The 20493-nt window shown below is 45.5% G+C and overlaps 1 protein-coding gene across 1 annotated transcript; it reads left to right on the top strand.

Moving 5' to 3' along the window:
* Window positions 1-1034: 1034 nt before the first annotated feature.
* Window positions 1035-18464, top strand: LOC306934112 (uncharacterized protein; the record flags this gene model as incomplete). Its single annotated transcript, XM_079516591.1, has 6 exons — window positions 1035-1388; window positions 9630-9770; window positions 10602-11087; window positions 16550-16734; window positions 16867-17041; window positions 18262-18464. Exons 1-6 carry the CDS (start codon window positions 1094-1096, stop codon window positions 18462-18464), a joined length of 1485 nt encoding a protein of 494 aa, XP_079372717.1. The 5' UTR covers window positions 1035-1093.
* Between the last annotated feature and the right edge of the window lie 2029 nt (window positions 18465-20493).

Consider the following 20493-nt stretch of genomic DNA (forward strand, 5'->3'; position numbering starts at 1 on the left):
GAAAAACACCCTACCAACAGGGTATCCGCCTATCCGGAGAACTCGCAAGTTTACCAACTCGTCACACCGAAAACTCCTCATCAATGTCTTCATCGTTATGCTAACATGCTGTCTTCATCAGTGTAGTATGTCAAACCCACAGATGTTATAGTTCATTTCCAAAGTGATCAAAATATTTTGTGCAATTAAATGGTCAGCTATTCAATGATAAAAGGTGGAGTATGTGAATACCAATGATAGTAGGCCTACCAATTCAGGATATTGTTTACTAATGAATTACATTGTTTTGGTACTTTGGTGTATAAACTTTAGCATTCCCACTTCATCTAGTGTAAACTCTAAACAACTATCCTCTCTGTCTCAATTCAATGCAATTTAAATGAAGGTGAAGTAAAACTAAAATGCACTAAACCGCAGAGAATCGGTATACTGGCGAGTTATCCGGTATCCGTTAAGAAATGTGAATCCCTAGACTCCTTCAAAACCGCTCTCACAGAGCACTTGCGGGCGGTTGCAATTCAAAACGGGCCCCTGTAAAACATTGAAGATAAAATATTGAGGATGGAAAAGTGAGGACACAAATATATATGATGATAAGAGCGCCCCTCACTTCACACAGGTGTGATTTCCTTTTTCCCCCCTTTTTTAACTTTCTTTAACTAGGCTATATGATGATTTCCTGTTTTTCATAGAAGTGTACATTTGTAGGCCCTACGTCATTAAATGTTCCAGTGAATTGAAAATGACCCTGATGTAAACAAGTCTTTAGTGCTTTTTTCTGGTTTTACTTTTATCCCCATTAGCAGTTTTTGTACTGACTTGTGCTTTCTTTTTAAATCTATCTCATCTTCATTCAGTGACAGTTACACACCTCCACCAGGCGGTGAAAGACAACAGTGCTTTTATCCTTTGCTGATCGTACTTGTAGCACGTTGACCCGGAAGTAAATGAGTGTTGTTGCTTTTTAGCGTAATGGTGGGAGCATGCTGCGTCCACTCCATTGCTCTTTGTCGACGTTGTGCCTAAAGTTTACACATTACTTTAGACGTTATAATGTAAATATATTACAGTAGGAACAGAAAGCGTGGAGAAAATGTGTCCTAAAGGAGGTAAAAAAAGTCAAATGGAGTCTCTACGGCTGAAGATAAATGAACACATGACGTCGGTGGGAGAGGAGATATTGTGTGTTTTGGACAAACAGCGTGGTGTTGATGTTTGTAGTGTGACGCTTAATGTGAGAGTGTTTGTGTTGGAGCGCCTCAGCGCGGTGGGAGAGTTCATATGCAACCTTTTCCAGAGAGAGATGGAGACACAAGAAACTCTGCTGGAGAAACAGAACAAACTGCTGGACGTGATGCTGCAGCCACACATCAGACTACACAGAGCAGGTTGGTAAACACATTAACTTTTTCAAGTAGCGTATAGCTGCCTTCTAGGAATGACTAGGACACTTGTTGGCTGCAGATGAGCTCTGTCTAGCTGCCAAATTAAGATAGCAAATATAAGACTTCCGGTGGATGATCTGTTCAAAATAAGATTACCCTCTAGTAAACTGAATCCATTGAAAAACTATTCATTTACACATAACTATAAATTAAGCATTTCAACGATTCTCTAATTATTATTATTATTTGTTTTACAAAGAAACATAATGTTGTAGAGTCAACAACAATAATAATTAAAAACATATAGCTAAATGGATACATTCTTAGTGCATGGCCTTTACAAATTGGACGCTGGACAAAAATCGGTTCTGTATCAACTGGTCTGACATACACACGTGTTCTGAGAGACCTCTACAACACCACACTCTCTGCTATGCAGCAGAGGCGTAAAATAAAAAGTGGCGGGCCATCCAGTGCGGTCAGAGGTAAAAAAGAAAAGTGCTGTTTCCAGACTATAGTGGACGCTGGACAAAAAACTGTTCTATAAATGGTAAAATGGTGCATTTATATAGCGCTTTTATCCAAGGTGCTTTACATAGATTGTGCATTACATTCACCCATTCACAATGGCGGCGGAAACCATGCAAGGCACGAACCAGCACATCGGGAGCAATTAGGGGTTCAATGTCTTGCTCAAGGACACTTCGACACTAACTCTGGGGGAGCCCGAGTTCGAACTGGCGACCTCGCGGTTACCATCCGGAAACTCTACCCCTGAGCCACTGCCGCCCCTGAAAGGTTCTATGTTTCAACTGGTCTGACATACGCACGTGTTCAGAGAGACCTCCTCTACAACACTGCACTGTCCGACAGGGAATCCAAGCTAATCCTTAAAAGTTGCACTGCGATAATGGCCATCGTTCTCACGATAATAAAAACGCTGGACGTGTTTCAGAACTGCCCACAGCCCTCCTATGAGACACAGACATGAGTGGAAAACATTAGGGAGGACTAGGGATGCACAATACAATTTGTATCATAATCGGATTGATTGATTGAAGTATTTATTTAACAGTTTGCAGAATTACAGTACATTTAAAATAAAACTCAATACAAAAACTGTCAACTGTGAGTGGACGACACCATAAAGTATTACACTTGTTTACAAGAGGGTCCACCATTTTCAATTCATCATAACATTTAGAGACGTACAAATATACACATTCCAAAAATAGGAAATCATCATAGAGGAGGTAAAAAAGGGAAAGAATATATACAGTGAGGGGGAAAAGGGGTGGGTGGGGGATTCAGAATTTACGGGGGCCAGTTTCAAATTGCAGCCGTCCGTAGGTGCCCTTTGAGAGCAGTTTTGGAGGAGTCAAGGGATTTGCATGTCTTAATGAATGTTGGTAGGGCGTTCCACATTTTGGTGACATAGGAGCGAAATGTATTTAGTCCCTTGTTTGTGCCGAATCTGGGTTGCACATGGTTTGTTGAACTCCCTCTGGTGGGTGTGGACTTTATTGACATTAAGGAAGTATTTAGACGGGTACATGGGTATCTTGGTGGAGTAGCAAATCTTGTGGACCAGACCTATTGCAAGATGCTGTACTCTGTCGTCAACCCTAAGCCATTCCAGCCTGTCATAATGGGCAGGGGTGAGGTGCGTTCGGGGAGTGAGGCCAAGTAGTAACCTGACAAGTTTGTTTTGGGAAGTCTGGAGCCTTGTTTTAAGGGCCTTTGAGATGCGGTGGTACCAGGAAGTGCAAGCATAGTCAAAGAAACCTTGTACTAGGGCTCCTGTTAGGGTCTTCAAGGTGTTTTTGTTGACCAGTGAGGAGATCCTGTATAGGAATCTTGTTCTTTGGTTGACTTCTTTTTATTACGTTGGTGGACATTTCATCACTGGAAAGATTTGCCTCCAGGATGGAACCTAGGTAGGTAATTTCATATTTTCGTGTGATAATATTGTCACCCACTCTAACCAAGAAGCCATCAGCCTTGCTGAGATGACTATTTGATCCAAAGAGAATGGATTCAGTTTTTCCCAGGTGTAAAGATAGTTTATCATCAGCGAGCCAGGTGCAGATTCTAAGCTCAGAGCTGAGGGCCCTTTCTTTTCTTTTAATTTTTATCCCACGATTTTGCAACCCATTTTTTTCCACCCAGTGTCGATTATCTAATGTAATCGTGGGCGCTACACTGCCTCTGCCAACCTGGGGGGGCAACGGACTGACCTCAAGCTTCCTTCTATGCATTAGGAGTCCAAGCTGCTTCTTTTCACCTGACATGGGGGAGTTTCCCCGGCCAGACATATCGTGTGTGTCAAGGCAGACAGGGAACTCAGATGCAGACAGACAAGGAAACGTGGTATAATGTCAAAATCCAGAGTATTTATTTACTCTAAACACAGAAGGTCTTCCAAAATCTTCAAGGCAAAAACGTAACTTAAGTCCAAACTTAAAGTCCAAGTTTCCAAAAGAAGAAATGATACTTAGGTCCTTGGTTGGAGCAGCAAGGAGAGGTGTGCAGGCTGGCAGGCAGGCACTGAGGGAGGAGACCAACAATTAGAAGCAGGCCATGCAGTCAAGGAGCAGAATAGGTACTTAAGTCTTTCGCAGAATACAACTGACCTAGTACAAAAGCACAGAGGTGTGCACTGGCCGAAGGAGGAACTATCACTGAGCACTGCGTGCCATCACAGCCAGGTATTAGTAGACAGCCAGGTGATTGCCTGATGGAGACCAGCCAGGTCATAGCCAGGACACACTGCATTCCCCGAAAGTGGAATGCAGCTCCAACCTAAAAGACAAAGAAACAGAAGAGTCAGAACAGACAGCCAGTCAAGCTGCCATGACAGTACCCCCCCCTAACGGGCGCCTCAGGGCGCCCCACCAGGTCGACCCGGGTGCTGAAGACGGAACTCCCGGATAAGAGCAGGATCACAGATGTTGCGCCGAGGGACCCAGCAGCACTCCTCCGGTCCATAACCCTCCCAGTCCACCAGGTACTGAAACCCCTGGCCACGGCGGCGAACATCGAGCAGACGGCGAACCGTGTAGACCGGGCCACCATCCAGCATCCTGGGAGGAGGAGGGGGCGGAACAGGGGGGTTACAGAGAACTAGTGACCACTGGCTTTATAAGAGACACGTGGAACGTAGGATGAACGCGAAGGGTCCGGGGCAGCTTCAGGCGGACCGCGGCCGGATTGATGATCTTGTCGATGGGGAAAGGTCCAATGAATTTAGGAGACAGTTTACGGGACTCCGTCCGAAGGGGCAGATCAGTAGTCGACAACCACACCTTCTATCCTAGTCGATACTTAGGGGCCGGAATCCTCCGTCGATTAGCATGTGCCTCATTCTTTCGGGAAGTTCGCATAAGAGCGGCACGAGAAGACTTCCAGGCTCGACGACAGTGGCGAAGGTGGGCCTGAACTGAGGGAACTGAGGTCCCCCTCCTCAACAGGGAATAGAGGAGGTTGGTAGCCAAGGGAACACTGGAAGGGGGACATGCCTGTAGCTGTGCTAGTTGCCGAGTTGTGAGCGTACTCAGCCCACACAAGCTGAGACGACCAGGTAGATTGACGAGAGGATGCTAGGCAACGTAACGTGGTCTCCAGTTCTTGGTTCCATTGCTCAACTTGCCCATTGGTTTGGGGGTGAAAGCCTGAGGACAGACTAACCGTGGCACCCAGTGCAGTGCAAAAAGCCCTCCACACTTGAGAGGTGAACTGTGGGCCTCGGTCCGAAACGATGTCAGCTGGAATGCCGTGAATCCGGAACACATGAGAACTAAGAGATCGGCCGTCTCGGTGGCAGAGGGGAGCTTAGGAAGAGCAACGCAGTGGGCAGCCTTAGAGAAACGATCTATGATGGGCAAAATATCAGTGTTCCCATCGGAGGGGGCAGAACGGTGACAAAATCCAAAGCAATGTGGGACCAAGGGCGCTGAGGAATCGGCAGCGGGCGAAGAAGACCCGAGCTGGGTCGGTTAGAGGTCTTGTTCTGGGCACAAACTGGACACGCCGCGACGTACTCTCTAGCATCCGCCTCCATGGAAGGCCACCAGAAATGACGGTGGAGAATGTCAAGGGTGCGGTTCCTACCAGGGTGGCAGTTGACCCGGGAGGCATGAGCCCTCTGGAGAACTCTGGAGCGCACAGTCAGGAATGAACAAGCGACCTGGGGGGCCGGTGCCTGGGTCCGGCTGGGTGTGTTGGGCCTCCAGAATGGCTGACTCGAAGTCCCATGTGAGTGCAGCAACAACACAGGAGGGGGGCAGGATAGTCTCAGGTGGAGCAGTAGCTTCCTCCGCAGCGTACTGACGAGACAGGGCATCAGCCTTGGTGTTCTTGGAGCCTGGGCGGTAGGTCAGGGTAAACTGAAAACGTCCCAGGAACAGGGCCCACCTGGCCTGACGTGAGTTGAGGCGTTTAGCCGTCTTGAGGTAGGCCAGGTTCTTGTGGTCAGTCCAAACCACAAAAGGATGTTTGGCGCCCTCCAGCCAGTGTCTCCACTCTTCTAAGGCTAGGACTATAGCTAGAAGTTCACGGTTCCCCACTTCATAATTCCTCTCAGCAGCATCAAGTTTGTGAGAGAGGAAAGCACAAGGATGGACCTTCTGGTCTGAGGCTGACCGCTGAGAAAGCACAGCTCCGACACCGACATCAGAGGCATCCATCTCCACGATGAACTGCCGGGACGGATCAGGCTGAACCAAGATGGGGGCAGTAGTGAAGAGTCTTTTAAGAACTTGAAAGGCAGCAGCCGCCTCAGTAATCCACTTGAACTTGGTCGTGGTAGAGGTGAGGGCTGTCAGGGGGGCTGCAACACGGCTGTAGTTCCTGATGAAGCGGCGATCGAAATTCGCAAAGCCCAAGAACCGCTGGAGCTGTTTGCGGTTGGTCGGCTGTGGCCACTCAGAGACTGCCGTCACCTTGGAAGGGTCCATGCTCATCTCCCTCTCAGAGATGATGAAGCCCAAGTAGGAGGTGCTGGGCACATGGAACTCACATTTCTCCGCCTTCACAAAAAGCTGGTTCTCAAGGAGCCTCTGCAGGACCAGGCGGACATGCTGAATGTGCTCAGCCAAGGACTTAGAGAACACAAGAATGTCATCAAGAAAGACGAAAACAAAACGGTTAAGCATGTCCCTTAACACATCGTTAACCATGGTCTGGAATACAGCAGGGGCGTTAGTGAGTCCGAAAGGCATCACACAATACTCAAAGTTCCCCAGAGGTGTGTTGAAGGCCGTCTTCCACTCATCACCATCGCGGATCCGTACCAGGTGGTAGGCGTTGCGTAGATCTAATTTAGTAAAGATGGTGGCTCCTTCCAGGGGCTCAAAAGCTGAACTGATGAGAGGAAGGGGGTAACGGTTCTTGACTGTGATGTTATTCAAACCTCTATAGTCAATGCAGGGCCTCAGACTGCCATCTTTCTTCCCCACAAAGAAAAATCCAGCTCCAACAGGGGACGAGGAGGGACGAATGAGGCCAGCAGCCAGGGACGTTTGAATATAGTTCTCCATAGCCTCACGTTCCGGGCGAGAGAGGTTGTACAGGCGGCTCCCAGGCAGTGGTGCGTCGGCCAACAGCTCAATGGCGCAGTCGTAGGGCCGGTGGGGTGGGAGAGAGAGAGCCCGCTGTTTACTAAAAACCTCTCCCACATCATGGTACACAGGAGGCACAGTCATCAGGTCAGGAGGGGTTACTGGAGGAGCAGAAGTTAGGGAGTTAGGGCTCAGGGCTGACAACAGGAATGACATAAAACACTCCAGCTACGAATAGTGCCATGGAATTCCAATAATCAGAGGTACGTCAGGGGAACTCAATACAAAGAAACTGATACATTCTTGGTGGTTACCAGACAGGTGCAGCATTAAAGGTTCAGTCCTCTGGGTGACAAGGGCTAACAACTCCCCACTCAAAGTCTTGGTCTTAAGAGGCACTTCTAGGTCAATAAGAGGAATATTAAGCCTCTCACACACAGAGGAATCAATGAAACTCTCATCTGCGCCAGAATCTAATAAAGCAGAAAATGAGTGCACTGTACCTTTAATGACCAGCTGCGCGTGCAGAGGAGTTCTCGTGGTAGAGGTGTGCCGTGTTGTTTGGGCTATCAGTCCCCTCCTGACTGAGAGCCCTTGTCTTTTCCCGACAGCAGGGAGCACTGGTGAATAAAGTGGCCTGGCTTGCCACAGTAAAAACAACTGTTGCTCTGCTGGCGGCGCTGACGCTCCTCCGTCGTTAACGGAGCACGAGCTCGACCGACTTGCATCGGTTCGGGCTCGCTCGGGGTCGGGAGCTCTCGGGTATTCTCGGAGGAAGACTGCGTCATCCCATCTGCTTTCAGCGGCGAGGGAGCGAAATTCAACTGCGTACTTTGCCACGCTTCTGGAGCCTTGCTTCAAATTCAACAGCCGCTTGGACGCCTCCCTCCCCTTCACAGGGTGATCGAATATGGTTCTCATAGCCTGGGTGAAAGCCTCGAACGAACAACAAACGGGGGATCGGCTCTCCCATACTGGTCTCGCCCAGGCCAAGGCCTCTCCCTTCAAGCAGCCTAGAAGGTAGGCGATACGTGACCGATCAGTGGAATAAGCCTGTGGCTGAAGATCAAAGACGAGGGAAACGTCGTAACGCTCGGGTGCTGGGGCGTGAGGCTCCCGAGAGGAGCCCGGGGATGCAGCAGACCGGTTCACTGAATCATCAACATCATCGGAGGGAAGGGGTTGAGCCTGGGCAGCGGTGGTGCTTAGCTCTCTGCGTAGGCTAGTCATGTTGCTGGAAAGGTCTCGCATGCCACCCATAATTTCTCTCAAAGCTTGATCATGAGTTCCTAGTAATACGGCCTGACCAGCCAAAGCCTGATGGATGTTGTCTGAGTCTGCTGGGTTCATATTGGCAGACAGGGAACCCAGATGCAGACAGACAAGGAAACGTGGTATAATGTCAAAATCCAGAGTATGTATTTACTCAAAACACAGAAGGTCTTCCAAAACTTTCAAGGCAAAAACGTAACTTAAGTCCAAACTTAAAGTCCAAGTTTCTAAAAGAAATGATACTTAGGTCCTTGGTTGGAGCTGCAAGGAGAGGTGTGCAGGCTGGCAGGCAGGCACTGAGGGAGGAGACCAACAATTAGAAGCAGGCCATGCAGTCAAGGAGCAGAATAGGTACTTAAGTCTTTCGCAGAATACAACTGACCTAGTACAAAAGCACAGAGGTGTGCACTGGCCGAAGGAGGAACTATCACTGAGCACTGCGTGCCATCACAGCCAGGTATTAGTAGACAGCCAGGTGATTGCCTGATGGAGACCAGCCAGGTCATAGCCAGGACACACCTCCCCGAAAGTGGAATGCAGCTCCAACCTAAAAGACAAAGAAACAGAAGAGTCAGAACAGACAGCCAGTCAAGCTGCCATGACAGTGTGGAAGGAACACGTTATTCCGACCAGGGGGAGGTGGTTTAGAGACCAGGATTACTGCATGTTTTTTGTGAGGGTACATACCCTAGGGGACACGGGGAGAACATGCAAACTCCACACAGAAAGGCCCTTTCGCCAACCCCGCCTCGGGTATGGGCACTGATGACGCGGAGGAGAGAACACGCCCACAGCGTTCCCAGCGGGAATTGAACCCAGGACCTTCTAGCTGTGAGGCGACAGCACTACCGACTGTGCCACCGTCCCCCTCCTGAGGGCCTTTTCAACCTGCAGTATGTTCCTGTCCGAGACCAGCAGTGCTGAGTCATCTGCGAACAGGAACAAGTTGCAGTCACAAGCTGATGTCATGTCGTTTAAAAATGTACAAATTCATAAATTAGTTCAATATAAATCAAGTGTGTCTAGTACTTCTAGTCAAGAACAAAAGCCAAAAAAAATATTGTGTAAATCTTAAGTACAAATAAACGTTACATTTTATTTGTGTACTCATCTCATTCAGTAGTCATTCAGTTGTGAAAACAGACACGTGGAAAATGATAGGCTTTTTATTTATTGATTGAATACTAACTTACTTTATTAACAGGCTATGGTCCAAGCCACTAGGGCCTAGGCTTGTTTCCATTGTGGTATAATCGGCAGATATGACCCTGCAAAATGATCGGAGATCGGATATCGGTAATAATTTCATAATTTGACAAACCCAATGAGGACCAATTAAACTAGGATAGGCTGAAAAGTGGTGAAGTGGTCCTTTAAGTAATAATTATGTCCTTATTGTATTCCTTCATTCCAGACCAGTGTGTGGAGTCCAGTCTGCAGGTGAAGATCAGTCCTCCAGCCACCACTGTTTCTATTAAACAGGAACCTGAAGACCACCTTAAACAGGAACCTGAAGACCACCTTAAACAGGAACCTGAAGACCACCTAGATCTCAGTAAGTTTCAAGCACTCTGTCTTTATTTATTTTATTGGTGAAAGTGGGTCGGTACTGAGGGTGTAAGATTAACTGATATGAATCGTTTCTCGATTTAAGCATTAACAATGTGATTTCATTGATGCATTGATCTAAAGCAGTGGTTCTCAACCTTTTTACACCAAGTACCACCTCAGATTTTATTTGTCACTCCAAGTACCAACACCGCCAAACGTGCACACGGAAAATGTGCGGTTATTAGCGGTTATTGATGCTTTTTTGGCGGGTTTATGATGGATTTTGAGTACATATACACTGTTATCAAAATGATAATGACAATATGACCACCATTATAATGACAATATGACCACCATTATAACTTATGTTAAAATATATATGCACAGTTCACACAGGAGGCAAATGTATTCCTAATAAGAATATTTATTATTTTTCACAGACGTCAGCCAAAATCATGCTGTACAAAACGGGCACTTTAACTGTTACAATGAGGAGCCATACAGGCAAAGGGTTGTAAAAATATTTACTGGAGCTTTGCAGTCAATTCTACTTCAGTGGTAACAGCTCCTATCCTCCTCTGTCCGGTCGAAAGTCTGTATGACTTCAAACTGATTAAAATGTGGATTAAACAATGAAAATTTAACTCGGGAAACTCGCGAACGAGAGGGAAAGTGTTCTACAGTCTATTCGCTCGTGTAACTCGTGTTCAGAAGTCAAAGTGTTAACTAGCCTGCTGCAGAGGACTCACTGAAATCATGTCAAGTTCAAACCTTTTATAGAGTTTCACTGTATCTTTTTCCTGGGACTTCTTGCACATCCCTGTTTTTTCCCTAGACATCCTGCACCTCCCTGTGTGTAAAGAGGAGGTTTCCTCTGAAGAGGAGATGAGCTCCAGTCTGGTCCAGGAGGAACCACAACCTCCACAGATTAAAGACGAACAAGAGGAGCTACCCCAAAGACCAGAGGAGGCTGGTGGGTCAACGTTGACAATACTAGCAGTGAAAAGTGAAGATGATGATGAAAACAGAGAGACAGGGCCTGTAGCTGGCACCTCAACTGAACACATGAAAACACAAACTGACTGTGGAACATCACAACCAGCTAGTGATGAGCAGCTCCTCTCTTCACACTGTTCTGAATCTGACATCACTGAAGACAGTGATGAGTGGGAGGAGACTAGGGGAGATCAGTCAGCTTTAAACGCACTGAAATCACAAAACACACAACTTGTGGGAGGACAGCGCAAGCTGTCCCAGGACCTGGAATCATCTAAACAAACTCACTCCATGAGGAGTCACACAGGGAAGAAATCTTTTAGTTGTACAGAGTGTGGAAAAATATTTAGATTAAAGCATGATCTGAAGCGTCACACAATGATTCACACAGGGGAAAAGCCCTTTTCTTGTACAGTTTGTGGTAAAGGCTGTGCTCTTAAAAGTAATCTAAAAACACACATGATGACGCATACTGGCGAAAGGCCCTATTCCTGTACAGTATGTGGTAAAGGCTGTGTTGGCACAAGTAATCTAAAATTACACATGATGATTCATACAGGTGAAAAGCCCTTTTCTTGTACAGTTTGTGGTAAAGGCTTTACTCAGAAGGGTCATCTAAAATCACACATGATGACCCATACAGGGGAAAAGCCCTTTTCTTGTAAGGTTTGTGGTAAAGGCTGTGCTCATAAAAGTCATCTAAAAATACACATGATGAGTCATACAGGCAAAAAGGCCCTTTCTTGTACAATTTGTGGAAAAGGCTCTGTTTGCACAAATGATCTAAAACTACACATGATGAGTCATACAGCTGAAAAGCCCTTTTCTTGTACAGTTTGTGGTAAAGGCTTTACTCAGAAGGGTCATCTAAAACCACACATGAGGACTCATACAGGGGGTGAAGTCTGTTAGTATAAATTAGTCACACACAGACAATTATATGATCATTCAGTCTAATCCAGGATGACAATGACAAGGATACTAAAGCAGAGGAATCACATAATCTGACAATATCAACATGTTAAAATAAAGATGAATAGTTTGTTGTTGGATGGATTTTTGTTTCATCTTGTGTATGGATCTTATTTTCTATTCAACATGATGGAATTTCATTTGTATAAATTTAAAACATGTATTATTCCTTCCAGCTCATAGGTTACTGGTAGAACATTATGAACATCAGTGTGTGTCCACATTTGTCAGGATCTAACGAGTCATATTCATTATTATATTCATGCAATAATTATTATGTTCATTGATATGCAGTAAAGGCTGTAAATAAAGGTTCCATAAAGTGCTGACGTGCTGCTATTCACTGTGTTGACGTTGTGTGTTGTTTGGATTGTTAAATGATCATAGTACATCATATGCTAGATTCCCGAGACACGGTGTACATCAATGGTTCATAAACCTTTTCATGTCAAGGACCCCCAAATTGACACTCATTATCCCTGCGGTGCGGACCCCCCATTTGAAAATATATGCCAAGGACCCCCATAAGAAGATTTTTACGACTCTAGCAGTGATTTACAACCATTTTTATTTCAAGGGCCCCCGGTTTGACCTGAATTGGGCAACGGCCCCCTATTTAATGGCATTCCTATCTCTGGCCCCAATGTATATTGTAAAATCAAAGTTAATTTAACTCCATTTGGTTCCATTTGTACAATCTCTGATTTACAGACGCATAAGGGTCCATTTTATTTCCTAACTATCATTTGTCTTCATAGAGGTGTTTTATAACCTCATTATACTGTTGTGTCTTCATAGAGGTGCTGTTATAACCTCAAAGATCTCCTTTTATGCCTTTGGGGGAAATTATATATGTTTTGTCAGTTTGTCTAATAAAGGTTTCACCACTACAGCTCCTCTGTGTTGTGCTATATCACTGAAATGTTCAACTTCTTGTTTATGCCCAGAATGACAAGGATATCCACAGCTTCTGTAGAAATGTGTTGCAATTGTAGAAATAAATAAATGAGCACGACCGATGCCACGTTGTTTTTATTCCAATGCCGATATCGATGTTGGATAGTCCTGGATCACTGATTACAGATGTTTTTGACTGAGAAATCTTTCAGTTTACAAATCATTTTGTGAATGTTGGAGCATGAATGTATATTCAAGATTCAATCAAGATTGCTTTATCTGGCATTATTTTTCCAACTGCAAGCAGCCTCAATAAAAAACTAGAAAAGGATCGCTGCAAGCAGCGATAAGGCCGGACCAAGCAGGAAGTCAATAAGAATAATATGCACAAGAAACATGGAAGACTAAACTTGAGAAAAAGACCATGGAATTGTGACAGGGTCGTTTTTTTTATAGTGGGGGGCAGGTACGGGTTCTTGAAGACTCATACACAGAGTTGGCAGTGCCCAGATTTGAACCCATGACTTTGTGTTGCAAAGGCAAGAGCTCTACCCACCAAGCTAACAAGCAAAATCATTCAGTGTTTTTGTAGCAAGTTGCGCAAGGATAACTAATGATAAGGTGGGTATAAAGATTTATGAATTGACTGCGTATAAACCAGAAAATATACCAGATTCGGATGAGGAGCTCAATGAGTGAAAACCAATGAAATGAGTCTGAAACAGGGATTAAAGGTTAATTTAAAGGTTAAATTATTAAACTTAGAGAAAATAAACAGCTTTGAACATTCATGAAAAACAAACAAATGGGGCCCACTTTAAGTTGTTAACTTGAAAAGTCCCAGTTCAGTTCCTATTCAGTTCAGGGAAAGCAGTCTCTTTCTCCAATTTGGAGAACCAGATTACCACACTTGTGGGTGAAGGGGGGTTCAGAGTTCCGGGTCGGCACGCCAGGTCTGGGTACCATCCGGTACCAGAACGATCCATGCAAGGGAATCCTTTCAGGACACAACAAACCTTAACTGAAAGGCCATGTGTCCAAATCAGTCTTTGTTTCAAAATCACTGTTGTACAACATCAAATAATCTATCAATTAATGAGTAAAGAACCTGATTTGATCAGGATCAAGTTCTTTATACATGTTTCTCACTAAACAAATCAGTTTCTAGCATTGTTACGGCCCTTTAAACTTGGCTCAACCAAGGGCTAACATAAAAGGACACAAAGTCAGATCAAAAGTTTACAAAGATATTACACATTTATTTAAAATCCTGCATTGCAAAACAGGGACTGATGGACAAGAATACTTACGACCAGCCCATCTGAAACTTAACTAATAACAGCAACAAAAAGGGAACACAACTGTTCAGTTTGGGTGTTTGGGAGACAATGAGCTGCTGGCCACAGGTCCACTTATATAGCCTGCAACTAATCAAGAACAGCTGACTAAGGGTGTGGCAGCTCAGGTGATTGACAGGTGAGGCACTTTAGACCAGCAGAGGTCAGCAAAGCCACAGGCACTACAACAAACAAAGTAAAGACAGAATTTCACAAAACGGGAATTTTCATTGGCTCATAAAACCTTAATTTTTTCACTTAAAAAAACGTACTATACTTTCCCATGTCCGTATAGGTCCAAAGTTCACGTTGATGTATATTTTGATAGCTTATGCCTCTCAACATATGTCATAATTGTACACATAACACTTCAGCCTAGAGGAGGTCACATGCAGGGAAGCCTGAGTGAGTTCATCCAGGATAGCAAGTCACTAAAGATGGCCCAGGGACACTTTAAGATAGTCAGTTTGCAACAGCTGTGGTTCATCCTGTCATATAGTACGGACAGTGACTTTTACCACTCAGGAATCCGTTTACAAAAGGACCCCTGCTGTGGTAACTTGCTGAACCTGTGGTAACTTGTTGACTGAGAGGCTTAAGGGTCAACACACACACACACACACACACACACACACACACACACACACACACACACACACACACACACACACACACACACACACAGGAACAAGGTGACACCCACATGTTAGAAATGTATAAGATGGACTGAGAGAGTGAGTGAGACACAGCAGAGAGATACAAGGGGGGACTAGGCATTCTGGCTAGGCCTCAATATGCTGTAACTATGGAACGATGATATCTGTAACCTGTCTGTAAAACTGACCAATAAATGGAAAGAAGGATATGTGCCTGCTTGGATCTCCTAGTCATTTCAACAGCAACTTCAACAAAGGAATTAGGTAATCTCCACAGAACCCTGAAGAAAAGAGACATCACAATGGCGCCCCGACGTTGGAGGATTGTTGGTGGGGATTTTCTACGTCACACGAGACGGACCTGCGTATCTGTGGATTTTTTGTTGCTTTTGACATGACTTTGGATGGAACCCGGGACTGAAGTTAGGATGATGGAATAGGTTTATAATTCTTGTGTTAAGCGTACGTGTTAGGACCATAGTGTACATCTGGACGCTGTGTTAGGCAGGTTATTGATTAGGTTAGTGATTAGGTTCTTGGAGTCTGCTTCTGTTAGGGAGTTGACAGAGTTTAAGAGTTAAATGGTAGTGTAGCTTATATGGTATGATTGTGCGTGTATGTGCTTTATCTGCGTGTATGTGCTTCATTCATTTGTTTGTTTGATCTAGAGCATCTTTGTGAGTTAGGGTTGAATGCCAAAGGATTCTCGATTAAGTCTTGTTGCTATTTTCATTGTGCAGTCCCTGGTAATTTTGGTTATCATGGCTGTGTAAATTGTTGTTGTTCAGTGACTTACACGTTTTTGGGAGTACTTTGGCATTTGATTCCTTTATTCGCTCTTGCTATATGGTACAGAGGGACAGGGTGCGTCTGTGTGTTTCTCTTTTGGGGGACTCACACATACACACGCTGGGGGGGCGTTTCTTTGTCTTTGCGACAGAGCGGGGGAGGATTTTATGCTTTAGGCTTGGGTGTTATTATTTGGGGCTGGCCTATTGTATTATTTTTTACTTTTATTTCTGAAACATGTTTCAGAGGGGGGAGTAATATAGTTATTAAATTGGGGATTTAATTCAGGTTTAAAATTAAATTGGCTTTAATTTGGGGTCCAAGCTAAATTTAGGAGGTAAATGAGAATACATTTCTCATTGTAAATTATCACATTTAGGATATTTAATTTATCCTTTGTAAAATTAGATAGGTTAATTTGGATTGTTAAGCCTAAAGGTTTTTATTTTAGTCAAAAAAAATATAGTCTGCAAAAGTAAGTTAAAGCCACAGCCACTGTTGCTTACATGTACCTGTAAATGAGGACAGTGAGTGACGTAGGTGTGAAGTGAGCCCAGGGGGGTCTTTTCCCTTGCAGTGAGTTTCTTCACAGCTGCTAGGCAAAAAAAAAAAAAATAGAGGCATTTCTATATTTCTTTGTCACTGTCAGTAGTTTTCTCATTTCTTTATTTTACACTTTCCTGTGTGGATGGTGTGAGAGTAGGCTATTGCATGTTTTCCTTGGAGTGAGTTAATTGACTATCTACTCATTCTGTGGGGACAGTATGCAAATGAGTATGCATGTCTGTGACTGAGTGAGAGGTGACACAGCATAGTCACAGTGTGACTGTGAAAGTTTAGTGTCTAGTAGATTATTTACTATTTGGTAGATATGATGGACGCAGGAATAATCCCAGTGGACATTGTCCAAGAGAAATATTCAGTTTTATGCAAGGATATTTTGAAGATTTCAAAGAAATTTAACCAGCGTTGGCCAGACATTGACAGACCATGGCCTCTGGAGGGTACTTTTGATGTAGAAGTCATTAACACCATAAGGGTTCTGGTGCATGGATACAGAGCAGATCAGAAAACGAAGGAGCGAAAACTCAAACGCAAGACTGAATTATCAGTATTAGCTATGTTCTGTACAGAAGGCCCCAATGTCAGTGAGTCAGTACTACCGGCCAAGAAGCAGCAGTGCATTGACATTGTGGACCACAGCAACGTGCTCTCAGCAAAGGCTGAGGTGAAAGTTCACGACAGCGGAGACATGAGGACATCTAAGCAACGGCCAGATGACAGCGACACTCAACGCTCTGTTAAGAGGGAGCTGGAACGGGTACGTTGCCTGAAGGAGGACTTGACCAGTGAATTAAGGACACAGAGACAGTCTATGCGTGCCATAGAAACACGGTTGAGTGAAATTCTGATGATAGAGGCACATCTGATCCTCGATTTGGGTGACCTGCAGGATGAGGCTGCGCACAGCCACAGAGACAGTTTACATGGAGGTGATGACATCTACAGAAGGACAGCAAGCCCCGATCCGGCCATGAGCACCATTTCTGTTTGTGACAGCGGCAGCAACCTGTCACAGGAGGAAATGAGGGGGGACGCTGTCATAATGCTGACTCTGAGCTCTCTTGGTGATAGTCTCACCGTTCTTCGTGGGCAGATTTCTGTGACAGAGAGTTTTCGGGAGAATATTACGGATTCAGCCGCTACTACGTACCTGGCGGAGCGTTTGGCTGGATTGACTGCTCAAGAGCTGCTGGACGCACGGAGAAACGTGTGTTACCGAGTCACGACAGGCAGAGTGGAAGGAAGAGGAGAGACGTCAACAAAAGTGATGAGGATTTTGAACAGGACAGCAGTGATTGTGAGAGCCATTCCCGCACTCGCACACGTTCGAGCCGGAGACGTGTGAAAGACTCCAGGGGGGCCTTGAACAAATGCCCATGCAGATCAAAGAGGCCCACACCTGACATTGATGATAACTGCCCCAGGATGCTCCCGGTGCTGGGGAAGGGCAGACATATGGAATACAAGCCATGGGCGTCCGTCGACATGACTGACATTGTACGTCAACTTCCCCCTTTGCGGGATGGTGCGCACCGCTGGATATTGAAGTTTGAGGACCTTTTGACTGGGACAGAGCTAACTGTGGGTGACTTAAAACAACTTCTGGCAAATCTGATTGGCATAGACGGCCTGGATGAGATTCTGAACCGTACGGGACTCCGACTGTACTCAGGTAGGACGGCTGGAGACGCAGACCTTTTCTTGAGTCACAGAGGAGCACTATGGCGTGCGCTGAGAGACTTGTACCCCACTGACGTGCATTCGGATACGATTACGATAGCTCCACTGGGGGACTCCAAACCTCCACGCAAATATGTGGCCCGCGTGTGCCAGGAATGGATGGATGTCACAGGAAAGGACCCTGAGCGTAATGATTTTGAACGGTCTATTGTCCGCTCAAAAATGTAACAAGGTCTTCCTGAGAAGGTCAGGGCCAATCTGCAGACAGTGGTTGGCCTGGTGAGAATGCCCCTCGTACAATATGTGGAACACATTGTACACTGGGTTGGACTCGCTCGCAAGGAGGCAGATGAGCAGGAACAGAGTCACACTGAGATGGTTCGACTGCTGACCAAGACCCAGTTGGAGGGCGCTCAACAGATCATACAAGCGGCTGTCATGACAGCTGGGGTTGAGCCCCAGTCGGCTCCTGACCCAGTGTTGACCAGCACAAGACTCGTCCACATAATCCCAAGCCGAGTGGACAACGTTATTACACAGGCTGTTATAGATGTGGCGATGTGACGCACTTGCAGCGTTGTTGCACGGCTGTTTTGCCGAACAGTCCGCTGCCACAGCAGTGGGAACCAGCGCCTCCACAACCACTTCTGCCATGGAGAGTACGAGAGACACCTGGTTTCGTGGGGCCACAACAGAGGCCGCAGTGGGAGAGGCTGCAGTGGGAGAACCCGCCACAGCAGAGATGGCAACAGTGGGGATGTCAGCCACCTGTGCGACCCTATCAGTGGGCTGCACCTCAGGGGGTAGTACAGTCGTATACTTCCGAGCAAGGATATATGGCACAGACACGTCACAGCCCGGAAAGCTGGAGGATGAGAGGTGTTTGCCATAAATGTGGGATATATGGTCATTTTTCTGGACAGTGTGACCAGAAACCACATTGGGAAACTTTGAGGGAAGTCAAGTTGACCGGACCTCATGGATGAGAAGGACAGCTAAAGGAGAAGTGTCAAGGCTCCGCCATGCTCTTCTTTTGACAGTTGACTTGACACGCCCCTCTCTATTGAAAGCATGGCTTTTGTCACCTAGCTGTCATCTGACACTGACCTTTTCTAGATATTGCTCTATCTAGGAGCACTGAGGAAATGTATTGTCGCCCCATTTGTGCATTTGGCATGAAGGACGGACATCTTGCTTTTGACACTTTGAGGTTTAGTTTAGGGAAAGAAAGACTTTCTAATGAAAAGGGGTACTTCAGTTTAGGAATGAAAAGATTTTGGTTGATTTGTTTAAAAATAATAGTTAATGGTAATAATATGAGTTCATTTTAGATAACTTCCTTAAAGGGACACTTCACCCTTTTTGCAAAAAAATATATATCAATGACCTTTCTAAGATTTAGAACACTTTCCTGGCGTTATTTTTTGTGTAATCTCTGATTTTAGATATTTTAGGTTAACGCAATACGGAAGAGTGTCTCTGACGTCAGAGCCACTCTTCCGTATTGCTACCGGACTACATTGTCTCCTTTCACTGCAGCTATAGACCAGCCCCACGGACACTGTTCCACCTAACTACATTCCTACAACCTTCGTTGACTCCACCCCCACATGCGCATTTGTTATTGTGTTTGTGTCATGTCGCCGTCGTCAGCAGAGCAGCACCAGAGTATACAGAAAAAAACAACTCAGAGGAGACGCGCTGTGTAGTGTTGCCACGAATCCCCCCCCCCCCAGGGCTGCCGAAACAATGTGTACCAGTAACTTCACAATTACAACGCAGCGTTGGACGCACATAAAGACATATGTCTGGAAACAGACAAAACATTTTTATAATCGTCATGGGGGCCCGATCCGATTATTTTCGTTTCACACTAAACCCAAGCGTTTAGGTTCTAAACACTTACTTGTAACACTTTTTAAACGTGTCACAGTGTTTAGATTATAAACAGAAGAGCATGTTTAAATGCCATGATTGCAGGCTAGTCCTGGCCGCCTCGGCAGGTTCTGTAGAACTGTCGCTGGGACGGCGGAAGGTTTCAACGGCAGGCTGGCATCGCTGTTGCCAGCCAGGGTGTAGCCAGCCTAAATGCATGCATACAGTACTGTATGCATGCATACCCATACGTGGTAGGTGAAAACAAGCACCCAGATTAGCATTTCACTGCCTGATCTCCATGTGTACAAGGGACACCCCCCACCCCGTCATTCTAATGCACTGGCTTTTAGAGAACATTCTTGTGGAAGTAAAAAGAAAAAAAAACGTACTGCATTACTGTGTCCTTTTCCATTGTAAGATGCAACCAATGTTATTTGTCAAGGGTTCCCAACCGTCCCGTAAAATACGGGATCGTACCGTATTTGGCAACTAAAAGACCTGTCCCGTAATGAACCGATACGGGACGCACTTAATCCCGTATTTTGGGCTTGTGGAAAAATGACAGCGCGTTATGGTGATTCTCAGTCACTCGCTCCCATGCAGACACACGGACAAGTAATAAGAAGGGGCAGCCGACTGAGCTATAGGAACAGGAAAGCAAGACACTGAAACCTGGTGTCTGGAAGGGCGCTAGGCTCAGCTCATTGGTCAGTACTCTTCATAGGCATGCAGCAGAGCCAATCACTATGCAGTATCGTATCTTAGCAACTATTTCACCACGCTCCGGTCCACAACATTGAAAAAACAAATGGATGCTGTTGACAGCCAAAAATCTTATCTACCTCAGAGTCAGAAAGTTCTAGTAGTGAGATAGAACTAAAAAAGAAGAAAAACTAAGTGCAGAGCTGAGTGGGAAAAAGATTCGGTGGATTTTTATGAAACAAAAGCTTTGCAGTTT

This window comes from Electrona antarctica, assembly GCF_951216825.1.
Source record: "Electrona antarctica genome assembly, chromosome: 2".
NCBI lineage: Eukaryota > Metazoa > Chordata > Actinopteri > Myctophiformes > Myctophidae > Electrona > Electrona antarctica.